This window comes from Triturus cristatus, chromosome 10 (genome assembly GCF_964204655.1).
Source record: "Triturus cristatus chromosome 10, aTriCri1.1, whole genome shotgun sequence".
Classification (NCBI taxonomy): domain Eukaryota; kingdom Metazoa; phylum Chordata; class Amphibia; order Caudata; family Salamandridae; genus Triturus; species Triturus cristatus.
The window spans coordinates 260,587,525-260,614,090 of NC_140593.1; the positions used below are offsets into that span (position 1 = coordinate 260,587,525).

The 26,566-nt window shown below is 43.5% G+C and overlaps 1 protein-coding gene across 1 annotated transcript; it reads left to right on the forward strand.

The window, feature by feature from the left end:
• Positions 1-228: 228 nt before the first annotated feature.
• TFPI2 (tissue factor pathway inhibitor 2) lies at positions 229-21,826 on the forward strand. The gene is made up of 5 exons (XM_085630941.1): positions 229-492; positions 1,793-1,972; positions 10,370-10,549; positions 15,486-15,659; positions 21,514-21,826. The coding sequence occupies exons 1-5, from the start codon at positions 417-419 to the stop codon at positions 21,585-21,587; spliced, it is 684 nt and encodes a 227-aa protein (XP_085487067.1). The 5' UTR covers positions 229-416; the 3' UTR covers positions 21,588-21,826.
• Positions 21,827-26,566: the final 4,740 nt, after the last annotated feature.

Genomic DNA, 26,566 nt, shown 5'->3' on the forward strand with positions numbered 1-26,566 from the left:
TGTTGTGCTCAAGCAGCAGCCCGTGCCGGCCGTACCAGTCCTCTGCTGGGGTACTTCCCGAGTTGCCCCTGTTGTATCACAGCGCTAACACCCAGACGTCATGGAGCGACCAGTGCCCCGCACATCCACCGCGCGGTGTCTTAGCAGGCGTGGCCTCTTTGGGAGTGCAGCGTGCTCACGTAGGACCCCCGCGCTGACCATTTCTGTACAAATTCCTCCAGCTCACTCACTCAGTGGGAGCCAGCAGTGCCCAGAAGTGAGAGTGAGTCACGGGCGCCCTCCCACACATTGCGCACACGGGAAGGTGCGGCCGGGGCTCTCCCGGGCCCTTTCCCTCGATATAAGAGCGGGCGGACAGCGAGGTTTGTGTGCGCACCCCAAGTCTCCCGCCGCCAGCATCTCCCGTCGGCCCGAAGATGTGCGCAGCACTGGCTCCTGTGGGCGTCTGCCTCCTGCTCCTCTGGCTGTCCGCGTCCGGGACACCGGTGAAAGGTAAGGAAGGACACTTTACGCGACTCTCACTGGCTCGCGTAAGAGTTCGGCGCGAAGCACGGCGTAAGAGTAAAGATAAATAATTTAGCACTGGTTTTAGAACGTACATCTTTCACAGACGACGAGCACGGCGCTTTACAGACAGGTCTTCCTGTGATAAGTGCAACCGCTCTGTCTGCCAGACGGGAAAGGTACATTTTGAGTTCTTGAGCCTGTCTGTGACAGAGTACATGTCTTACGTTATTAGGCATAGATAATATGTACGCATTTTCAGAGTTGGTAAGCGCTATATAAATGCAAAACACAATAAAATACAATATAAGTCTAAGCGTTCCTCACAATATAAGAAAAGTCAAATTGTGAGGCCAGCACAAGTGAGGTCCCTGTAATTGCGTCTGGGCCTGTTTTGAGTCAACGGATTCCATGTCAGACACATGTGGGTGAATGACATCGGGGGTGAACAACAAGGGGAAACTTCCATAAAGCTGACGAGTGTTTTTTAGGCTTCAGTCAGAGGGATGTGAGGGACGAAGCAGGGAGTTCTCTGTACCCTTATTTTACTCACATTGCTTGAATACACCCTGAACAGAAATATCCCTGTTTTTCTTGGCGCTATCCTTTTTTTCTAACACATTGATGATTTTTTTCCCATTTGAACACGGCCCTCTAATTGAACATGGCCACTGTATTGTGGTCCACACGTTCTATATTAGAAATGTTACTACGGCGCGCTTTAAATACTGTCGTTTAAAAAATATCTAACACAAGAAATTACACATTTATGATTTTTTTGTCCAAATGTCTATGGGAGGCTGTGGGAGTAAAGCTCAAACTCCGTACCGTGCTTACATTTTAAAAACTGCATAATAATCGCTATCATTATGCTAATAACTATTCATGCCTCGCGTTTGCGGTTTCTAAGCGCTGTAAACCTTTAGTGACCTCAAAAGAATGACAGGGCGAGTGTCCTCAGCAGATTGCCACATTTGACAGCCGCAAGTGCTCGGCTGCCTGAACCATGCCCCAATGTTAAACAAGCTTTCAAATGAAATGTAAAGTTGCATTATAGTAACCCAGCACGAAGGCAGATTCTTTTAACCTACTTTATATACATCACTCGTTGCAAAAACTTCTGTCCATGTCAGATACATGTGTTTTTGTACAGATGTGGGTCCTGCATCAGGAGGGTAGGTGGGTAGTCAGAGAGGTTTGGCTGTATTCAGAATGTCTCACTGTCTCTGATTGTAACATCCTCTCTTCGAGACCTCGGGCTATAAACAACTTTTGACTTTATTTCCAGACAACAGAGCGACGTGCCTCCTCCCGCCGGACGAGGGGCCCTGCAGGGCTCTCATTTCTCAATACTATTACAACAGACACACTCAGAGCTGCGAGGAGTTCACCTTCGGCGGCTGCGATGGGAATGACAACAATTTTGAGACGCTCGAGGACTGCGAAAAGTCTTGCTGGATGATCAAGAGTAAGTCACAATTTTCTTGTTACCTTATATAGCGCTAGAACCTCACTGGGGCAAGGAGGCGCTTTACTAGTTTCCCATTGCAGGTCTTAGTCTGCAACAGCACGGGGATGAATGCTCAGAGATATCCATGTAACCTTAGATGCCAGGTGCTGCAAATAAATCTATTCGCACATATGTTCGAGAAGAACCATAGAAACGTGGGTGATGTCCCACCTCTTGGTACTAGATGATGTCACATCCCTTTTGCTGGATATTGGTTCTCTTGACGTTCATATCATTCATCTTGGCACAATGTTGTCCTTTTGAATTGAGAAGATACCTGAAAGAGAGGGACCTCAGACTGCACCAGAAGAGCGCAGGGGCCCCAGCAAAGCACCTGCACTGTCTTTCTTCCGCATCTCTTGCTTTCTTTTTCCCAGAGTTGTTTAGGAACCATCTATGCTGTGGTCGCTTTGTGCCTATACAAAGCCCAACGAGGACCCGCATAGAACTAGAAGAGAACCAGACCCTGAGCTGAGGCTGATCGAGGCCTCAATGAGAATGACTTTATTCCGTGACCGAAAGGGCCTGATTCACAACGTAAAATAGTGAATCTACACCCATAGTTGGACTCTTACCAATGGATGCATCATTCTCGGCGTAAACGCAGAAATCAGTGCCAAGTGCAGCTTTTCAGGCCTACCCCATGGAATGCCTTTTGACATGGCCTATGAGTTCCCATCCATTTCCTGAATGCAGAATTATTTTTATTTATGTGCAGCCTTATGTAGTGCGAGCCATAACTAGGGGTGGGCGTAATGCGAAACTCTGTGTAGCATAATCATGTGGAATTACCCCACAAAATCAGAGAAATGACACAAAATTACTGAGATGCCATCCCAAATGGACGTGAGGATGCCTTTTGTGCTAAGAAATAGCTCTAAATGCAACAGAAAACGAATAGCGAGCACAAGCAACTGCTCAAGCTTGCTCAATGCTCTCTTACAGTCAGATTTTTCCTCCAAGTTCCTCCCTTATTTCGTGAGTAGGTATAATCAAATTACTGGTAATTCTGTGTCAAAAAGTAGAGCGGAATTACCAAAATTACCCCGATTACTCTGGCGTAATTAAAATTACTTCCGGGCCTAGCCAGAACCACTAGGGTAGCAGAGTGCTTTACATAGTTAAGTTACAGGTATGCAAAGAATCCAGAGAGGAAAAGATTTGGATTGCACAAGATGTAGGGGTTTAACAGCTGGTTTGGGTAAATGTCCATGTATATTTTGAATGCTACAGTTTGTAATAGGAGTCACGAGTGGGGTGATAAATGGAACAAAGCTTCTTCTTAGGAGCTTAAGTTGCAATGTGATCTAAGCTAATGAAAAGTGGCCACAAAAGTCACATTTCAATTGCAATAATTTCTCGACTTTTGCAGTCAACTTCTTAAATCGCGGCAGAATAGAGTCATATTATGATTGGAAGAGGCGATGAAAGAGTGGGGTTTTAGCTTCTTTCTTGAAGATGAAGTATGAGGGATTGGTTCTTAGAGCTTTCAGGATGGAGAAAAAAATCTTAGCGGGCTGCAGGACAGACAAAGAAAAGAACATTTATTTTCTTTATTTTTCCTTGTGGGGAAACTCTTTCATTTCCATCAGCTGGACGATCAGGGGTGATCCTTTTCCCATCCAACTGTGGTGAAGGAGTTACTCCAGCCGTTTGCTGGTGTAAAACATTGACCATTTTCTGGGTAGGAAAGGCTCATATTGGAATTAACTAATGCCTACAAACTTACATATTTATGCCCATTTGCAAATTCTGAAGGCAAAACACACCTTGATGTACCCACTCCTGACCCGGAAGGAGTCAGGACAGGGTTTGTAATTATGTCAGTGAATTCTGCAGTACTAAAACCATAGGATGTGGCCTTACAGCTAGAGTGGTCAACTTTGAAGCTGGGGAACTGGGTTCGAGTCTCGGCAACCACACTCAACATTCTGGGCAAATCACTTAATCTCCCCGTGCCTAACAAAACAAGCATTGGCATAGCCAATCGGTCTCGCCTTTGGGACCTTATAAGTGTTTAGCCATGCAACAGTTGCATAACTAAATACTTATAAGGCGAAAGTGAAAGTGATCGCGATCACGATCAAACATCAAAGCTGCTGTGCGGCCGCGAAAGTGAAAGTAATTGCTGTAAAGCGCGCGCACCCGCGCACATGCACTGTAGCTCTAGGCTGGCCTGGTAGCACTTTTTGGAGCCCTCTCAATAAGTCTCGCCAGCCCAGCGCATGCCCTGGGTCAGGCGAGACCTAAAAATGAGTGTGTTCTGCTCATGAAAAGTGCCCGGATACCTGATATCTTTGGGTCAAGTTCGCGCTATATAAAACTCTAAAAAAAATCTATATGTATATATATATGCCCTTCCCAGAATCATTCTACGAATTACTGATAGCCTAAATTAAACTTTTTCGGTTGTAATTTCTATGACTGAAAATGGCTTTGTGAACTGGAGCCATACTTTTTATATAGGTCATAGCCTTTTTAATCTAGCAATTTAAAGGTTTCTCGGTAAGATTTGACTAATTTATCGAATTCTCGCTCAAAAATGCACGTTTGCAGGCACTGCTTTTCAAGCACCACACATAGGAAATCTTGCATTTCCCGTGACTAAGGGACGTGACATTGCAATGCAAATACAAAACTAAATGCGCTTCTGCACATAGGATCAGCATAATCAATCATGAGACTTAATGCGGCTGATTTGGCATTGAACAAAGTAAGCACTCTGGAGCAAAGATGACCTCTGACTCATCATCCTCGTCAGCGGATGTTCACGCTGTACGTCACGTCCTGGTCCTGCCCGCGCTCCTGGGAGCCACCCAAGCACTCTGAGCTTTGTGAAAAGCGGCCTCACCTTCATTAATAAAGGGCCAAGAGGCCTAAGAAATGTCTAACGTTGCGCTATGCAATTTTCCATTAACATGGAGCGATGCCTGCTGGTGCATCCGAGTTTTGAAGCACAAACCGCAGTCCGATTAGCTGAGAGAAAGTTATTTTGGAAGCAAGCAAAATGCCGGGCGCATAGTTCGTATTCTGTGAGGAATTTTCCCCTGATCATTGGCAGATTACCAGGGAAGCTCATACTTGTTTCATTAGTAGGTGCAGGATGCTGCCAGCACCGCCGCGGTGTCTCAAAGGGTAATACCTCCCACTGAATAGCATTAAGGTGTGATCTTCGGCAAGTCTCCACAGGGTAAGCCTGTTTATCTTCTGCAAGGCCTGTGCTGTTGAAGGCTGTGCCGCGGGGCACTGGGACTAGAACGCGTCTGCATCAATCAGGCCGCAGAAAGACATCATCGTTCCAATTGGACAACTTCATTGGTGATGGGAAAACAGAATTCCAACTTGTCCACTGCACAGAATGCACACCGTATCATATAAATCCCACAATATTAACTTCATGTCGGGGTTCCAGATAGGCTTTTGAAGTAGGACTTTCTTCCTTACTTTTGATGTTGGAAATTAAATACTTATTTAGGGAATCAGAAAGTGATTCTCAGTCCAGTTAGGAGACCCTTATGCAGGTTAAAAAACTGAAAATGCATTTTTTGTTTTAACCCATGGGTAGTCAGCGGCGGCCGGTGCAGGTAAGCGAGGTAGGGTGGAGTGAAGCGGGAGTGGTGGAGTCGACAGACGATGGTATAGGGAAAATTAATTATATAAATAAATCCTATGCCACTGTCTGTCGACATCCCCCCCTCGCCGCCCCCTCCGCCAGACCGCACTTACCTGCACCGGCTGCGGCTGTGGGTAGTTCTTTTTTTATAATCCATGCTTTGGTTGAATCATCCTGTGAATGATGTCACAAAACAGCTCAGAACCCAACCCGACATTATCAAACAAAGCAACATTCTATAATGGAGCTTGTTGCTTGTGCTGTGGAATGCCAGGATTGCTGAATAACAGGGTTACATGCAGTGGCGTAACGAAACTTGAGGGGTCTCACCTGGAAAATACATGCAGGGGGCCCCCCGACTCCAGATCTAGTTCGGAGCTCTCCAGCCAGGGACCTGCCAGTGCTGGAGGGGGCTCCCGGGGCCCCCGCACTGCAGGGGCTGCAAGGGCTTTTGTTACGCCACTGGTTACATAATCTGGATTCACCTGCCGCATTCGTCCACCGCTCCACACTTCCCGCCCCACACTTCCTCTTTATCTCACTCTTGCATATTATTTTTCATATCTCCTTTCGAAACCGTTTTCATATCTATCTTCTCCCCTTGCTCTCTTTTCTGTCTTTTGATTTTGTTCTGGGTCAGTTGATGATGAAAAATGATGAAAAATCGGCCCCAGCTCCCAACAATGATTTTTGATGTGAACCACTTGCAAACAGAGGCACACATCGAGCTCTGTTTTTTCTTTCAAGAGCATTTTCCTGATTATAGGGATCAATAGAGGGTGGTGCAGCACTTATCTGCTGGGATGCATTCTGTTAATTAGTGACAGCATTTAGGATTCTAGCATTGGCACAGTGGGTTACTCATCCATGTATTTTCCAAAGGTGAGGCGCGTCACAGCTGGGATCCTCTCTAATATATATGTTACTTTAACTGATAGTTAAAGAACCAGCATCATTGTCAAATAGAGTCTGCTCAAGCTTTCTGTTTCCAAAGAACTCTGTCAATATGTTATAGACGCTTTTGAGAAACCCACTATCAAGTGCTTTTAGTGAAACACATTTGAAGAATCTTCAGTTTCTTCTCGGTCTAGGCTCTCTGGCTACCCGTTCCCTTCCTGTTGATTGACTCTCGGTGGTGCATATGTCTGAAAGTTTGGTACCCAAATGTTTTTTCTAGTGGTAGGATTGTAAAGAGGCTACATTATAAATTGCTGCTAATTACCAGGCTTATAACAAGACTACCATATGAGATCTGCAAAAAAACACGGATCCATCTTGCCTTTTTATTTCAATTTGTGTGGCCTTTGGTTTACATTTAGGATTGCACAATATTCTTTGGACCCTTCAGTTTTGTGCATCATTTTTAAAACTATAATTTAGAATTAATCTGCCACCCCTTTGTAGCTATAACGCATTGTGATACAAATATCTTAATAATTTGATTGATGTAATTATTGAATAGATCTCACGTTCTGCTCTGTTCTTGTTATGGGTTTTATTGGGTGGCTTAGCAAGAGAACCGAGGCGGATTAATGCTCACATGTGCACCACACAGGAGATGTTTACTCTAAAAGCTAGAAAGTGTTTGCACATATAATGTCTAACTGCAGAACAGAGCTGGCTAGAACTCTTTAGAGTTTTTTGAATCAGCACACACAAGAGTGCACTTTGCTTGAATTGTGTTGATGTGCCTTTCACTTATTCACATGGTTAGTTATATATTGCTGGTAATTAATTTATAGTTTCATTTGAGCTCACACAATGAATACATTGCTTACGGTATAAGCCAGTGCTGCCCACATTATTTGGAACCACGACCCACGTTTTAGTACAATAAGCTTTCGCGGCCCACCTAGCTTTAATGGACATGAGGTGGTGATTTTTTAGTGTAATAAAGCATCGTGTGGTAGCATATTGTTATTTGTAGACAAATAATTTTCCACTGAAATAGCCACTATTTTTGCACAGACATGCAGTTTTACTGATAAAATATATTGCACACAAATCGTAAAGTGTGGGAATCGGGTTTCAGTGAATATTTATCAATTGTGCATCACGGAGTAAATTATCTTGATTTGTTCTGATCTTACTAAAATCTTTGTTTACATCACACATCAGAATTATAAAAAACGATATGTTTCATTTTGCATTCCGGACTGCTGAATGTACAGTTCCTTTACAGGTATTGACATTTTGCTGTGTGTTAAAAAAATGACACCCTGCAGTTGTCCTTTCATACTCCCTGTACCCCAGCAGGATTGTCACATAGTTCCCTTTATTTTTCTTTCTGACTGCAAAGTGAGAGGAGTTCATAAACACAAATCTCTGTGTTACAAAATAAGCAGCAGAAGACATAACCTGACATTTGACCTTTGTTTTTGAAGCGTTGAAAATGTGACATAATAATTACAGAATTTAGAGGCATCTTTATTTATTGCCTCGAAGTTGATGACCCACCAAAATCTAGCTCCAACCGGCAGTTTGGGAAACTGCCATAAACAATTGGAGGACACATTTTGTTCATCGATAAATATGCAGTGCTGTAGGGTTTGTTGAAATGATCAAAGATATTCAGGCCCGGGTGGCATCGTAGATACCACCTTGCGAAACATCTGCTATGTGACCCCAGATTATTTTTGTGCTGTGATTTACGCATTGATTCTTTATAGTGCAAAAATGGCATATGCTGGGATTCGCAAAACTCCCGACCCATTAATATCAGTGCGGCAGAGATTTGCATCACTGCTCTTTCCATAAGTAAGCAAACTCGGGGATGAAGAGACTTGAGAGACAACAGGGGCTGCATTACACTGTGCGCCCGCTCTGTGTGTCCCCGGGTCACTTTGGTATTACAGATGGGGCCACAGATGCTTTCTGTAGTGCAGTTAGAGCTGGCACACAGGGAGCGCCAGCGCTATTATTAGAGGGTGTTCCCTCATTTGCATGGGTACAGGACCCCATTCAAATGAGGGATTCACTTTACCTCTGAGTCTGCGCCCAATTATGGATGCGGGCGCAGAGGCATACATGGCTTTAGGAGGTGCACTGAAAGTGCGCCACAAAAAGGTGGAGCACTTTCATTGCATCTCTCAAAGGCAGCCCTGTGTATGGGAGAAATGGGGTCTCATGGACCCCCAAGATATCCCCCTGCAGGTGGGTGCAATCACTCACTGCACCCCCCTGCAAGGGGATCTCTTTAGAGCAGGCCCTCCACAGTTCACTTGAATGCGCTGCCCCCAGGGCAGCACAAGTTGTGGCTGCCGTGGGGGCAGCAAATTAATGCTAATAGGGTGCACTTTCCCTGTTTGCGCATGGCGCACCTATTTAAAGGCTCCAGATTTTTATCCTTGCATTTGCAGAATGAAATAGCAGGCCCAGTCGATTAATGTGAAAATGGTTTCTGTAAAAAAAAAAAAAATCAGAAAAAAAAAAATCAAATTATGTGAGTGCACTTAAGAAAGAAAGAATGCAGCAGTCCTCCAAACCTCTAACGCCTCCCTGGCCAGCCCGCAAAATACATCAGCTCACATTCACAGAGTGGAAACTGTCTATCTTTGCACTTTTCAAAACGATACCACCACATTATACATTTTAATATCCAATCAATGATTTATTGCAACTACTGATGCAAAATTTTAATATATGTAATTACAAATTGGAACAAGGTTGGGGACATTCTTTTACGCCATCTGCACCTTCTGAATTGTAACGAGTCATCAAGTGCAAGTGGCGAGTTGGAAATCCTTTTCTTACTTGCAGTGCACCTTTAGTTCATTGCGACTTGCCTTCTTCCGATCATGAAGCCCGGCAGTAGGCGAATTCCTGGTTTTGTCCCGCCAGAAGGCGTTACATCTGTCCACAATTCCTACTTACTGTCCTTCAAATCCATGTCTCCCTGGGATTTTTTTCTGTACATAGCATTGCTTTGCTCCTATAGTAGATTGCTTGTCTGAGTTGGACCCCAGTGTTTGTGGAATCCTGCGGCCATTTTCTATATTAAAATTGCTGTTGGAAAGTGTGTCAGATCAGGATGGACAGAAACATACGGGCAACACCGGCCATCTGGCTGTCCCCCAAGCGGGTGCAGACGAGATTGTGTCTGGCCTTGAATCAGGAAGCGGGGGAGCCTGCCAGAGGAGAGATGCACAGTTAGGAGCAGGGTGTATGTGTGTAGGCAGCAGGGAGCTAAACGAGACGCAGATTGAAGAAGAGAGGCAAAGAAAGGTAAAATATAGATACATATAGATGGAAGCACCAGGTAAGAACAAAGTGAAGAAAGGACACTGAGAACAAAAGAGCTTGAAAGAAATGGGGACACTGTATGCAGGGCAAGACTATGGCAGCTTGTGTGGCATATTGTCCACACTATGAGACAATAATGCTCAGTTCACAACCCCTCCATTCTAGCATCACTATTCGATGGAAGAGTTTTCAAAACTAAAATATATGTTCCTATAGGATTCTGCTTCTAGTCCATGCACCCACTGCTGAACTGCGGTAGGCTGGAACCCAACCACAAGTTTACAATGTAACTTCGGCTGCAGTCTGTCAACAGGTGTTTTTCATAGGCTGAGAATTATGCAACAATATTGTTCATTCACAGGTATTTAGGCGTCTGTGCTAAAGCAATATACAATTCTAAAAACACGTGTAAGTGGACATGCTAAAAAGAGTGCACAGTGTTTTTCATGAACATCTGTCTGCAATAGTTGATACATTTTACATGTGTTTTTTCTCTGTAGAAGTTCCCAAAAAATGCCGGATGGACTTTGATGAAGGCCCTTGTCGAGGATATTTCAAACGATATTTCTACAACCTCAATTCACAGAAATGTGAAGAATTCACGTACGGGGGATGCTATGGGAACGACAACAACTTCGAAGATGAGGCCTCCTGCATGGAGTACTGTGCTCCGAAAAGAAGTAAGGATTTCAATGAAGACCCTCTATGTTTACCATTAATGTAAATGTTGAAGGCTGTGACTATTGGTGCTGAGCTGCTAGGGAGCCCCTCATCCTATGTACTGCTGGCACACATCATTCTGCACGTTCACACGTGCATGAACCTGCATGTCTTTGAGGTTTAGACTCCTCGGGGCCATACCAGGGGCAATAATGAGCTACACAAATGACACCTGAGAATATTTCACAAGGGTCCTCTCGGGTTTAGGAGATGGCACTGCACTGGAAGTAAGCCCTCCTCACCACCAGACCGGAGCACGCGTGTTGTTGCTAGATAGGAGAATCTAATGGCAAAGCTGTTTCAAATTTCGACTCAGACCATGTTAGTACCCTAACCGGCAAGACAGGCAAATTCGAAATCTCGTGTGCACTCTTGGTAGGGATGGGATCGGTTAAAATAAAAAAACGAAAACTTTGACATTTAAGCTGCAATACGCCTGTCTAAAGGCATCCTGCAGACTGCTCTCTCAGCATGCGCAGTGCTGCCACCTTTTGGTAAGTTTTCACAGGATTATTGGGCAGTTCTTATAACTATGTTGTTCCAGAGGGCCAGCAGGTAAGATACGCAGACATATGTGTGTGTGTGTCTGTGTGTGTGTTTGTGCACGTTACACGATGACGCGGTTTTGAAAGTAGGACGAGTTTTCTCTTGGCTTTTGGGAGGAGAGACGAGAAGGTGTGAACAACATCCTCTTTCTGACTCAGTTTGCCTCAGGAAATGGCTCCTTCGTGTCCCAGCTGATCAGATCCAATCCCTGCTTCCAAATAAAGTGCCCCTAAACAAGTTAGGCCTTGTTCACAGTCTTTCACATGGAAGAAAACTGATATCGTGTTAGACTGCACGACCGGGAGAGAGATCTTGGACTAGAGGAAGGCAGCTTGTCCTGGTCTATTATTGTGCAGCTCAGCAACATACAGAATGGGTGCAAAAGGTGCCCAATATGTGAGTTTTGGGCTAGAGTGCTGGGGCTATGATTTCTGTGTTTGAGGCTAGTCCATGTGCCCCTGAGACACTGCCCTACAAAGAGAGTAGGGCCTTGTGCAGGGCCGGCTTTAGGGCAGTGCGACGGGTGCGGTCACACTGGGTACTGACCTGTGAAGGGGCGCTGACCTCAGGGGGTTGATGTGTTTAGCAATAACTTATGATTGGAGGGATGATAGACATGTTTGCCCGGTGGCAGTGAGAGAATCTGGGGAGGCGGTTATGGGGCGTGGGGGCACCAAAAATGATTGTCGCACCTGGCGCCACCAGCGCTAAAGCCGGCCCTGGCCGTGTGCAATGAAGACACGCCCTCTCAGATGAAATCTGCCTGAGCTGAACTGAGAGGAAGACTTATGGTGGCCAACCCTACAGTCAAACAAGAATCACTGGCCTGAATGGCAGTCTCAGAAGGAGTGAATCGCGATTGCCCACATATAAGGTGTTTTCTGCACATGTTGTCCTAAGGGAGCCAGCAGAAATCCCTACAGTCTGCACTTTCAGGAAGTCATTCAGAGAGGCTGCACACATATAAAAAAGAGCTTTATCCGCTTCCTGTCCAACACAAAATATTCACTGTTGATCTGCCTCAACCCTCCTCAAACCTGGGGCAAGTGACAGACTGCCACCTTTTAAAAAATGATCACGATCCCACTCAGTTACAATGCCCTGCTTCCTGCTTCCTGTTCAGCCAGCAAACATCATTGTTGAGGGCCCGCAAACACAGCCAACCCCAACTCTCAAGCTTTCATTACAGCTTGTTTTTGAAGGGAAAAAATGGGGTTATTTCCACTGAAGAATGGTATGTGCAGTAAAAAGTGAGGCGAATACTGAGTTTGCCTTACGGCTGCTCTTTCTCACACTTTGCTTCCAAGCTCTAGAATTCTCCCCTTCTTGCCTTGAACTCCATACCTTGGCATTCTGCATTCTGGGAAAAAAAATAAAAAATCCTCTTTCTCCAATAGGACTCTGGTTCCTGAGGTCTGTTTAGCTTCTTTTCCCCTTCAGTTAGTGCCACGCTGCCCTGTGGTCATTTGGCATGCTCTAGAATTTCTTTAAAAGAACATAACAAAACATAACATAGCATAGCATAACATAACGTAACGTAACGTAACGTAACGTGACATAACATAAAATAACATGACATAACATAACATAACATGACATAACATAACATAGTGAATTAAATCAGAAACAAAGCCCGGGAATATACAGTGTTGCAGATTGAATCACCTTTAAGTGCTGTGCGTCGCTGTCTTGCGTATGAGGCCATTAAAGAATGAGATGGGATTTTAACGTATGGATTTTGAGTTCGGCAACACACGTTTTTGTTTGGGATCTCAGTTCCAGTGGTAGCAAATTTTAAAGCAATGGCTTGGCCCAGCACAAATTTGTCTGTACCCCAAGCACTATGAGCATTAATGTATTTTTTTTATTTTGGTGTATTAATAGACTACTGCTAAAACTTTGACCTATAGGCATTTGCACATGATGGTTCACTGACAAAATGTTTTCAATTCAGTCCCCTGTCTTGCCTCTCGGTAATGACATAAATCTCTCTCAGACATATGAACTGAAGGACACTTAGTAATATTTCAAGTTGTCCTATCCTATCACCAACAGAAAGTTGTCCAGGAGTACATTTTTATTTCTGTAATTCCACCTCTACATAAAACAATTGTTCCTTACTTCACATATAGAGGTCTTTGACCATTAGCCCAGTTCTTTTTTTATAGCTGGTTTTCTATCTCAGCGCAAGTTCTCATCCTGCAGAATTGTGTAAATCGTCTGTGACATCTGTATGGTGGCCCAATAGAATTGTGGATTTGCCAATGCAGAATTATGTTTTTTCTCAGAAGCATCCCAGATATAATTTCATCTGAAAGAAAGTAATTGTGCCCTTCCCTCAGGAGAAGCAAAAAGTATCCCTATTATTAGCTGTCCGCGCAGTGCATTTTCGAGTACTGTTATACAAGAAAGTAAGCCCTCACTCCTAATCACCCCTTTTTGTATTGCTCCTTTAAGTGGTTTAAAATTAAACATATTCCAGCATATCCCTCCATTACAGCAGATTAATCTGGGAGATGCTTTCCCAGAGTCTGGCAGAAAAGAGCTGCCATCTGAAATTCTGTTGCCAAGTCAGTGCCACCTTCTTTCTCTTCCAGTAATGAACACGAGATCCATGTGTGCCACCAGCCCCCATCATGCTGGGCAGAGATTGTATTCTCTACATAGTTGGAAGGCAACCTGTGTTATTCTTGGCCAAGACTGTCGCACACTAGAGGATGTCGTAGGGAGGTCAACACAGTGGCGAAATGCTGCTGATTTCTAAGCTTGGGTAGCTCCTCCCAGTCAGAGAAAGTCTTAAAGAAAGGCCTGGCAGAGGGTGGAGGGTAAGGCGCTTTCAAAAATATATATTCGTGGGTAGGAGTTCACACAGATATCTTAATGCTACATGTGTGTTTCCTACACACCAGTTATATCCGCCATGGAAAATGTAATGTGTTTTGCAGTTGTTTACAAGGAAGGGCAGACAATGGGAACCAGAAAAAATATACATTAGTGAATAAAAGGAAGTACGCACAATATGCCCTTGCCTATGCCTGCGTGACATTTCAGCCTTGAAGAAAATAGCATCTGTTTGTCACAGCATTACACATTCGGGAACACAATAGAAAGATTCATGTAAATGACCACTTCGGGTACTGAAGAGGCTCTTGTCAAGTGATTTTTAATAGTATGTGTGTGTGGGCGTGAGTGCGTGAGTGCGTGCTTGCAGATATATTTCATGCTTGATATTACTGGTTGTGGTTGAAACCTTTGCCACACCACTATTCATGACCAAATCCTGAAAAATCTAGAAATGGTAGCTTGGGAAGAAGGAGAGATATGCAAAAACCTTGACACACACTCCACAACCCTTCTTTTGTATGGGGACAGGGTGTAAGTCATTTCCCATCATTCTTTGAGAGCACGAACATATTCATTAATGAATAGCTGAAGGCACTGCTTCTCGACTTCAGAATGTGTCCTAGAGAGATGTTTGGAGGGAGAAGCATGCTGCCCTCTTCGATAAGTTGCACACACTTGCACAGTTCCTTGTGCTTCATTACCCACCCTGGAAAAGCACCAGGTAAGTGTGCTGTATTCATGCGTCATGAAATCACTTTGCAGTCTTTGAGTCAGCATAGCTGACTTTGTGAATGAATGCAAAGTGCTAATTCACGATTGCCATTGCAAATACAGTGCACGTTACAAGGGAAAGCTGGGCGCAAAGGCGTATTTCACCCCCGCCTCCCCTTGACGCCCCCAGCAGTGCGCCTGTGCAGATGACTGTGGCTTCTTGCTATCCGAGGCATTCTCCCCAGTCTTGATGTTCGCTGCTCAGCCAGTGAGTGAGTTCACGGTATGGTTGGAATGTTGAGAGTGCTTGTGCTTGAGTGAGTGGACAGTTGGATTGAGAAGGGCCGAGCAGCAGGATGCTGCCCCTGGTGGGGCTTTACCTTATTCACCTGTAACCTGACCTAACACTAATAAACCTACATCTTTTGTAACCTGCGAGACTACATCTTTGATTGTAACAGTGACCTCTCCTGGAATCTCTGAGCACCGTGTGCGCTTCCCCCATTAATATTAATCAGAGCAGCGGGCACCTCCGAGCACGCTGCCCTTTCCGCAGACCATCGATTGCGCAGAGCATGAGGATGCTTACGCGCAGCCTCTACCTGCACCGGGACATAGGTATGTGAATGAATGATCATGTGGAATGCTGCATGTGTGCTGCAAAGCCTCCTAAAGCGCTGCAAGGGACTTCACCGCAAAGCACAGCCTTTATCCATGCAATGCTTCACTTGACATTCATTCATTCATTGCCATCAGAGGTGCCTTTAGTTTACCTAGGTGATATTTCTTTTTCAGATTCGCCCTCCTTTTGCCACAGCCCAAAGGAGGAGGGATCTTGCTCCGCCTCGGTTACTCGGTATTTCTACAACCCCCAAAGTAAGGCCTGCGAAGAGTTTGCTTACACAGGATGTGGAGGAAATTCGAATAACTTTGTGTCTTTGAAAGATTGTAACAGTGTGTGCAAAAAAGGTAAGCTCCTGTACTGAACATCTGTGCACAAAGGGGCACGGGTTAGTCATGTTACAAATAGAAGTTGACCGACAATCTAAAAATATTTAAAAATAAAGCTGTTTTATAAACAAAGTGTGAACTTTAAAACAAATTGTGGTGTGCCACATTCTCAATATTCAGAAAAACAGTTGACAAAATGTGGAATGTCTACAAGTCTGTTTGAAAAGCATGCCCTAAGTTTAAATATTTGAAGAGCAAAACTGTTTGTACAACATATTCCATCATTTATTGAAGAAATCCATAGTGGAAAGCTCATTTCCCACAGTACTTCTTCCTCTTTTGACTTCTTTGTCAGTCCGTCAGTCCCCGCCCGCCGCATATAATCACGCGCTCCTGAATTTTATCGTTGTGTATAAGCTTAATATCGGCAAAAACAGGATTTCTGGTTTACCCACAACTGCACAGGGGCCCGTTTAGGACTGGTCAATGAAGTGTAGTAGAAGTGTTTTATGTGAAATAAATATGGCAGACAATACGGATCTCTTTGTAATAAAGGCTCGTAACTGCCTTCTTATGTGCATAAATTGTGCCTAGGTGTACAAAAATGTTTAAGAATCTAGAGACTTAAGGCCTATTCAGGGGAGTAGCAATGGTGCCATGGACCCTAATGCAAGCAGAGAAAATGACCCCCCAGACCCCGTTAGTTAAGTGAATGATAACCACAATTGGGGTGCAGAGGATCCTTCGCACCCCTGAGCCCTGGTGCTACTGCACCCGCTAAACTATTGATAGATACGCCACACGGCTTCTTCCATCTAAACTACTCCAGCTCCTTTCCTTTGAACACGTCATAGATACTGTGGAGAGGTGTGAGTGCACACTGTCCTCTGTCTCCTACTGAGGTTGCTGACTGGAAGAAGCACTCGGCACGTACTTTCCACTGTAGTTCCTTTTGAGCAGTTCTAGGGAACAGAGAAGAGAGAACACAGTCTTTTGTTATTGCAGTTCAGTAGCTAAATGTTCAAAGTTAAGAATGTGCTTCATCTGCGCTCAGTTCTTGAAGATGAGGACCCACCAGGAGCAGGCTGTAATGTACTCAGTATTTTAAGTAAAAGTAGCAAGGGATAAGAAGCCACGCAGTGCTTAATTTGAGCCGGTGGTTGTCCATGCTCAGCACCAGCACCTAATGCTCACCATCCACACTCATGACAGTCCACCACATGGTGGCGATGTTTGTCTAATTTTGAGAAGAGCACAACAGAGTTTAATAATTCATTATTGATAAAAAATGTGTAATACCCGCCGCCCGGGCCATTCTTATAACTTTGGGTGGGCTGAAATTGTCACTCTTACAGGAGTGGGATGGTTTTGTTGGTACTGGCACTGTTGGCATGGGAAATGGATGGTGCAAGCTGCAGTGGTCTCTCAGAAGGGCCCTGGTACGATTTTGTTTTACAAATTAGACACTAGCCTCATATGTTAAAACATCAAGATTTGGCAACGTTTGGAAATACTTCCTTCTCTGTGTATGGGCCCCAAGTCTGTAGTGAAGCTAATGTATACGTCATATCTGTCAGCGATGTAATAAATTGCGTAATTTGCTAGGCCATGTGTTTTAGATCATTCGTACCGGCACTATGTCCATGCTGTGTCAGAGAAGATAATCTGAATTTTAAGCACTCCGTTCAATTTGATGCCTTATTAAATGTACCCAACTCTTAACTCTCTGATAAAAGAGTTACGCTGTCTATTTGCGCCGTTGCGTCAGTAGCTCTGGGGGCGTCGTTTATACAGTTGTCTGAACTTTCTGATCTCATTTTCAAGCAAAAAAGCCTCAAAGCTTCACAGTTCTCTCAGTACCTATATTTTGTGACACAACTGCTGTAACTTTTAAAGACAGAACTGCGGAAGCTGACTGCATGCCAAGACCCAGGGGTTCAATTAGCCCTTCACCGACAAAATTAAATGGACTGACTCACTCCACTGTGGGTTTAGGAAATGAGGCAATCTTAAACCGGATTTCAGAAGAGCGCGGCTGGCTGCCCCCAGCACACTGGGCAGACCTACACATTTTAACTTTGATCCTTAAGCCCTTTCTGTAAACGGGAAATCACATCTTCCCGACACAGGCTTCGTCCTCTGGCGCGGTATCTGGCACACCACGGTCCAGTTTTAATATTTGAAAACAATTTCATTAGGGCAGTTTTTTGTGGTCCTTGGAGTAAGTTGTCGAGACCTGGATATTCGCTGACCTATTCACCTTCATAAAACCAGTTCTTCGAAGAGCTTGATGTAGTTGATGTATTTAGTTTGATTTATAGTGGATAATATGAACCAGCCCCATTTGCTCCAAGGCAGTTTGGGAGTTATTAGGAGTCAAAAGTAAAGCAGCGTGTCAAGGAATGAATAGATTAAGTAAGATATATTTCATTTTTTTAGCAGTCCTGAGTTCGTTTTTCTGGAAAGCTCGAGCAGTATTTTGCGATAAACTTCTTCACGTTGACTTTTGCATTTACAATTCTCTTGCACTGATAGGTACTACTACTACCTACTTTGTAAGTTGACAAATTTAGCTCGGGATAAATGCGGGAGTGGAGTTCATTGAACAAGTTACTTGCATTTGAATGTGCGTGTTAAGAACTCTGGTTATGCGGGAACTTGGTTATTCCAAGGGCACAAGGGTATATCATTTTCGTCCTATATTTTCAGATTTTTTTTTTCTTAGTTGAGTGCGGTTAGGTCTTGCTATGGGGTGTAGTACAATTTTCGAAACTCTCAGAATTCTTGTTTAGAATTATAACCCTCCTGTACAGTCAGTGGCAGCTGCTGGATGTATGACAATACAACGCGGGCCATTTCATCGCGGTCTGTTCGATCGCGGTTTTCACAACGCAAGTCGTTACATCGACTTGCGCTGGAGGGGTGCTGGACTTCGGAATAGTGTGAATTACTATTCCAACTCCAGTCTACATACACTAGGGAAGGTGTTGGAAACAGTAATTTACACTATTACTTAGTCTACAGCGCCCTCCAGTGCAAGTCGATGTAACGACTTGCGTAGTGAAAACCACAATGTAATAGTACCACGTTGAAATGGATGCGTGGTAAACAATGTCTCCCCAGCTGCTCCGCTAAGGCGGAGGAAGCCTCGCCCACTGCTTTGCAGAAGTGAAATAAATGCAAAATAAAAGGATAATAACTGGAGGTTATTATCATTTTATTTGTTCCTGCTGCAGCAGCTTTGGGAGCGGGGTGAGGCTGCTCTGGTGAGACAGGAGCAGGGGAGGTGTGGTGGCCCTCTGCAAGTGTGCATGACTGTTTGGTCAGCTGTCTGGGGCTGGCCAAACAGTAAAGCGCACTTTGCTTGTTCTCCACCCGGGCTGCATTACAGTCTGGGTGGAGAACATGCTTAGGCTCCCATTCCCTGGCTGAGTGCTGAACCACAGAGCTCAGACCAATCACAACGCTGCAATGCAGCATCGTGATTGGTTCAGGGGAGTCTCAGCGTGGGTGCTTCCTGTTCCTTTCTGTCCGGGAGAGACGACAGAGTGATGATGGAGGAGAAATGAGGCGAGACGAAGGGGTTAGTTTTTTTATAAACACTTTTCTTTACAACCACTTACCCCCCACCCCGTCCCCCCGATCTGTGCTGGCCACCACTGTGTATAGTCGTTCTTTCCTGGTGTGCCATCTACTTAATTTTGGGTTACAAGCATAAGATTTCTTGTTTCTAGTTTCTAGTCTGAGCTGTTCTGGACTGTCTCAGAGTTTATAGTTGCTTGCTACTCCTCTCACTGCAGCAGTTTGAATCTTGAACAACCAATATGTAGTTAAGACCAGGCCTATTTAACAAAATCATAAAGCTCTGGGTTACCATTCTAATATATTTAATTTAAGGGTTACACCATTTTTCTACTTTTATGAAAAAGGGGTGTTTTTGCTGCTTGATTAATATTGGACTAGAATGGGAGGTATTAACGTTTTTAACATAATAGATGAGGGTAGTACATCAACACAATGGTGGGAGCCAAACTTATGGAACAGTTTCTCTCTCCTTTAAATGTATGCATTAATTGATACATGAGCCATATAGTTGTAGTATAGAGACATACCCTCTCAAATTGCTTGGATGTCAGCCACTAATATACATGGTCTAATTGCAAGTAGGCATGTGTGTTGTACACATCCATTTTAAAGGCATGAAAATAACTTTCAAGTCCATGGATGTGTGTAAACATTGCACCTTAAAAGGGAGGAGGTGACTGATCTGACGAGCTAGAAAGAAGGATCAGTAGGAAAAGGGTTGTATTAAATATGTTATGTGGGAACCAGTCCAATGCACTTCCTTCGTAGCAGGGTATCACTTCTGAGCAGGAGTGGCTCTCAATCAAATCTGTCAAAGAATGAAGAGTGGCAACACGTTATGCTGATGGCAAGTAAAAGCAGTCTCTAGACCTTGGCCAGACCAGAACCCAGATGAAAACAATACTGTATATTATTATATTGTGAGGATATTGATGCATTCCGTAAATCACCTTTTTTCCAGTAGATAGGATGCAACACAAATATGAAGCATTTATTTACTTATTTTAGAGGTTTGTAGAGGGTCAAATGTTGCTTGTGGTCTTTACAGTGCACTAAGGTGCACAACAAGCTGTACAGGAGTCGATGAACAGTTTACGGGTGATCCAACAAGATGACAGATTTGTGTCTACTTGACATTTCTCAGTCTTCGCCCTTGTGTTTCTAGATTTCAGTTTGATGGCAGCCTTAAGGATTCAGTCTTTTACAGGTTTCTGAAGTAGACGTGTTTTAGTTCTGCTCTAACGTTAGGGCCTAAGGGATTCCACAGTGTGGGTCCCAGGTCTTTCAGTGATCCGTCTCTGTGCTTCTGTTGCTTTGAGGTTTGTTGGTGGATGAGATGCAAGATAGATGAACCTAGCTGCCTGGCAGTATGATGGGGAGCTGGATTTCCATACGAAACCAGTGCTTGTGGGTGGTGTCTTGAGTTTGAATATTATTATTTACTAGGGGGGACAAAGTGGTGTGATCTCAGGATCGATTGTAGGCTCAGTTTTTGTTTTTAGATCCCGTGTACATTATTTAAGCAGCCATCCCACTGAATAGTTCCTTCGAGTACCAGTTTTTTTGCATTGTGTAATGTGACTAGAAGTGTTGGTGTTTGCGGCTTGTGAACCAGATCAAAAGAGGCCTGCCATGCTTTGACTGTCCCAGCATCAGGATCTGTGTTTTCACTCCCATTGGGCAGAAGAAATGTTCTTTCATCCAGTGGTATGTGTAGTCATGGCATCCAGTGGTGCTTGTTTGGTTCACTGGTCTGTGGGTAATGTGGGTCTGTGGTTTAATATTTAACTCGAATTATCTAGGCAGGCATATTTCGTAGTATCTAAAAATGCTCCTTAATCTGAAAATATAAAAACGACCCTTAATGACTAAAATGTGGTAGACTACTCTTAAAACTTTAAGACAATTCATTAGGATAAACACTTCCATAACCATGGTAACAGCAACTACCTATTACATTTCTTACTTAATCTTGGAAGAGATGCAGGGCTTCCAATAAGAAACTACTACTCTGTATGTTTTCATTGAAAACAGGACAATTCCAGAACAATTATTATCTGTTCTGTGAAAATTGCTCATCAGTTTAGTAGGATGGTTTCTGTATTTGGACGTTTTGAAGTGGGATATTGATGTGACATACTTCTGGGAAAATGTTGAATTCTAGTTTAACTGTGCATTTTAAATTAGTATTTTGAAACATTACCGATTTCACTTTTTTTTTATCAACCTGTTGAAAATGTTTTTCGTAGAGCTATGCCATTCATGAACTTGATTTTTCACTTTCTAGGATCCAGAAAGCCAAAGATTAAGAACACTTTCAGAAGTCTGAGGATGACTACGCCACAGAAAGAGTCTAAATGATAAAAACACGATTTTCTCAAAGAAATATGTAAATTGCAGTGTAGTTTTTTATTGAATATTTATTTTTATAACGATTCATGTGTATTTCTAATTTATATTATACATGAAAATGTTTTTTATTTTTGAAAGTATTTTGTACATTTTAATATGGCACATTATTGGAAAACATTTTTAGTGTCAATTGTTTCCTCTTTCAGTGTTATTTTTGACGATGTGCTATTAAAGAGACTGACACAATACGCCAACCTTCCGGTTCTTTTTTAAACACTTGAAAACAAATAATTCACTGGTCTAAGGAGCCCAAAAAAATCTCTATAGAATCATTAAAATATTATGTTTATCAAATGGTCGGTAGAACGTCTGAGGTAATCAATAAGAAACGTCCCTTTTGTTGTTAAAAAATAAATAATGGGAAATCAAGTGTGCCGATCATTTTTAAGAATGCTATAATGAACATCATAATTTCTTTAGTCCTCAATAGTTCACCATGGCAATGCTGAATTACAGTCAATATTGATTTGGGATTTTGTATGTGTCAAAAATACATTTAGTGGTTATTTGGAATTTGGTGGATGTGGCTCTTTCAAACTCTTAAGAACCCCGCCCTATTTGGTTAATATACCAGGTATGCGCTTTAAATATTGCAGACAGGACATCCGCCAATTTTTGGCAGATGCTGAGCATTTGCCAAAATCTAAATGACCCCCATAGTCTAGTGTTAGAAATCTGCCCAGTAGTGATAATTTATACTTTTCTGTTCTACAGTAGGCCCAGTTAACTGATTAATTGCTTTATTTTACATTCATCCGAAATAGCATCTAACATAACCTTTGAATTTGTCTCTCTGAGAGTACTCCCATGCCATGTGTCATAAATGTGTATAATCTGTTTCAAATTTAGGGCGTGAACCGTTAATCTCAGAATCAGATGGTGCTATTTTAACTGGAAATGTGTATGACCTACAATTAGGGGTGGTTGTAACTCGCATAATGCAGTCTAGTGTAATTAGGTGGAATTACCTAAAAATTCTGCGAGATTATGCATAGTTATGCAAGAAGAGTGATTCTGCGTTTCGTGCTTTTTTAAATACAAAATGTCTCCTTGCATCAAGAATGGGAGCGAGAATGCATTTTGAGCTTTTGGATCCCGGTGTTTATCCTGGTCCCTGCCCTTTGATTGTGAAGTGCCTCTAGACCCACCCTTCTGAACTGGTTTTTGGGGGCCTTTAGCAGACTCTTTACCTTTTTCTTTATACTGTCCTTCATTTTTCCCTGTAGGGGGAATTATCAACCCCTTTCTTTTGGTCACCCCCACCATGGGTCTTCTTGGATACCCTTGTTTTGGCCAATGGCCAGTCTTCTTCCCATCTCTTGGGGAGAGACTAACCCTACATCTACTAGGTAGTGATGCAGTTTCTCTGATGTACAATTACTTAACAAGCACTCCTTCATCAACAGATTGTAAAGTCCTTCATATTCTTGCATCTTACTGCCTTTCAACCAGGCACCTAGTGTTTTGACTGAAAAGTCTACAAAATTAACCCAGGACTGACTTGAGGTTTTGTGAGTCTCCATTAACCTAATCCTGTACTCTTCAGGGGTGAGTCCAAAGCCCTCAATCACATTATCCTACATGTGGTCATAGGACTTAGCATCTTCCTCATTAAGGGGTCAATTATGATGTCGTTCAGGAACTCTTCGGACCTAATCGGTTTCGGAATCGTTTCCAACCGAATCTGGTCCTGCGAGTCGGACTGACCGATTGCGATGCTTCTGAATATTGTCTGGTCGGACTCGAATTGACTTCAATGGGAGCCTGTGTTCCGACCGACTGCACAGGCTCTCATTGAAGAAAGAGGTGGGTGTAGAAAATTTTGCACCCTGTGGCAGGCACATGGGGTGCCTGCCACACTGTGCATGGCTGGAAAGAGGGGTCCCATGGGTACCCCCACAAGCTCCATTTGGTGGGCCTCGGGTGAAGGGGGGCCTGCTACGGGCCCCCAAAGTCAGATTCCGATAGCCGATCTGTGTCGGAGCAACCGATTTGGAAAGGCTGTCCGAATTCAACATCCTAATCGCGCGTTGGGAAACACGGTTCGTAGACTGCTACGATTACGCTCCAAACGACTTAGTTACTCCGAATGCCGTTCGGAACCGAGTCGGACAATCTGAACGGTTTCTGAAAATCAAAATCGGTTGTTTGGAAATGTTTCAGAGTCAGTCGGAAACAAGGCTTCTGAATCAGATTCGAACTAATCGAGTTCTGTTTGGGGCCTTTCCGAACGACATCGTAATTGGCCCCTTTGTGTTAAGAGTCTAGCCCTGCACTTGCCTGAGAAAAGCTCTCAGAGTAGAGAGCCCCAATACTTTTGATTGAGCTTTCTCATTTTACAAGCCTTTTCATTGGCTGTAAACCATTTTGTGATATCTTCACCCTCAACATATTTAGGGACATTCCTCTTTGTGATTTAAGGGTAAAACGTTTCCTCTCTCTCCCTATTTACCTTATTTCTGCTACCGTTTATGGGTGTTAGACCCATCTCAATCCTTTCTCTCTTTTTGAACAAGATTGTGGCCTCAAGGGCTACTTTTCTGGCTAGTCTTCCAGCTCTTGGTCTGGATCTCCTAATTTGTCTATGGGCCTGAAGGGGCTCTCTTCTTTTGGGGTATCAGAAGGGGAGCTATCCCCATGAGTACAATTTTCAGTGTCATCTTCACTGACTAGGTCATCTTCAGTGTTGTCAGAGTTTTCTTCTCTTTCCTGGTCTCTATTAAACGTAGCCAGCAACTCCTGGATTTGTGCTTTGTTGGTTTAGGCCCAGCTGCACATTTACAAGCCATACAGAGGTTCTTTAACTACTTCAAACTAAGTTGCCGATAAGGAGTCTGACTGAGTTCCTCGACTCTCTCCTCTGAGGTGACATGTTTAGTACAGTAGGAACCTTTTTAGAGAATCAACAACAATTGTAAAAAGAGTCTTTTGAAGCCTAACTACTAGTATAAAATCAAAAAAATATTTTGGACTAAAGGCAATTGTGGGTTCCTTAGTTGAATCACTTATTAACAGAGTGGTACAACAAATCCAAAGTCTTGTATCCCACCACTGCACCACCAATTTAGCAAGATGGATTTTGATATAGTGTACCAAAATGAGGTGCACTGTATAGAGAGTCCAGGTATCCCTTACTAGTGTACAGGGGCTTTCTTTAATAGTCCCAATGTGCTCTATTTGTGGAGGCTCACTAACAAAATATTAAAACCTTAAATATCTTGGTATATAAATATTGAGTCAAAAATATTGAACACAAAAATATCGTTTTCCTATACCTATAATGTAAATGACAAAAATATTTGAAGAAAAATATTGTTTATTGACTGATATCTATTATTACATAAGATTGTTTTTTAACATATATATTTAAAAATAGTTATCATTAAGGGGCCGATTATGATGTAGTTCGGAAACTCTTCCGACCGAATCGGTTTCGGAATTGTTTCTGGCCAAATTGAATTCTGCGAGACCGTTCGACCAATTACGATGCTCCCGAACATCGTTCGGTCGGGCTCGCATTGACTTCAATGGGAGCCTGTGCTCCAGAGGAGAACACAGGCTCCCATTGCAAAAAGGGGTCTTTGGGGAAAACCTTGCACTCTTTGGCGGGCACCCTATGGTGCCTGCCAGGCTGCCTGGTTGGAAAGAGGGGTCCCATGGGTACCCCCATGGGCCCCACCCGGAAGCCTACAGGTGAAGGGGGGCCTGCTACGGGCCCCCAAAGTCTGAATCCAACAGCTGTTTCATGTCGGACAAACCAATTCAGAACGGCTGTCAGAATTGGACATCGTAATTACTTGGTCAGAAACAGTGTCCATAGAGCTGTACGATTCAGCTCTGAAATGACTTGGTGCGTCCAAATGCAGATCGGAACCGATTCGGACAGCCTGAACAGTTTCCTTGCATCGTAATCGGTCGTTCGAACATGTCTCTGAATACAGGCTTGAAGAAAGTGAGTGTTTGGTCCCTTATGGAGGCCAATAATGTCCAATTTTGCCCAAGTGGTCCTGATATGAATTAAAGGAGTGCCCTCAGGAGTATCGCAAGCAAGGTGGAGACAAACAAATGAACCAAATTATAATGCACAATAACATTACTAGTCCATAAAATCCGAATCAGAAAAAGTGTAAATAGCACCCATGTGTTCCAAATGCACTGGAAGAAAAGAGTAGGGTGCCCCGGCCGGGGCCCCCTGTCGAACCCATCGTGCCAGGTGAGAGTCCCTTCCTCTTCTCTCTGAAAAATAAAAGACGTAAAAAGATGACACACAATTCAGAGGGAGCTTTTAAAATCCTATACACAGCAAACTAAGTTTAACCAGCAAGCAATCCTTATACCAGTTGTCACATCAAATAGATTGAATTAGTCTAAATGGACAGGTAACTCTTCATCTTAGTTCAAAACATGTGGAGCCTTCATATTAAGCTCAATGTTCAGTCTAGATTCCCATTTCCTGAGTGTGGTGATACAATATCTCCCCCTGGGGTCTGCTGTGATGTGGTCAATCCCAGTAAACCTTAAATGTTTCCTATCACTGTAGTGATGTGTGGCAAAGTGCCTGGCAACTAGGTAATGTTCATCCTAGTTGGTAATAGCTCTTGTATGTTGAAGGATTCTTTTGTGTACCGGATGTATGGTACTGCTCACATACCTGAGCCCACAAGGGGCCGCAAGCATTTATATTGCATATGGTGTACTGTATGTAATGCACTTGGTGATGGGTTTTACCTTATTGGGGCCTGAAATCAGGATTTCATTGCAGTTGGTTCATTGTTCACAGGCTTTGCTTTTCCCACATATATGGAAATCCTGCTGGGGTCTATCCAGTACATCCCATGTGTTAGCCTCCATGTAGACATCAGGTTTCACAAGCATGTCTCTAAGGGATCTAGTTCTTCGGTATGTGATCTTGGGCCTATCCCCAATTG

What these genes read in the sequence shown, in the direction of transcription:
- TFPI2 (XM_085630941.1), top strand. Translation starts at nt 417, where the DNA reads ATGTGCGCAGCACTGGCTCCTGTGGGCGTCTGCCTCCTGCTCCTCTGG. An exon ending in GTCTTGCTGGATGATCAAGA is followed by an intron (nt 1,973 to 10,369) that starts GTAAGTCACAAT and finishes TTTTCTCTGTAG; the next exon opens with AAGTTCCCAAAAAATGCCGG. An exon ending in TAACAGTGTGTGCAAAAAAG is followed by an intron (nt 15,660 to 21,513) that starts GTAAGCTCCTGT and finishes TTCACTTTCTAG; the next exon opens with GATCCAGAAAGCCAAAGATT.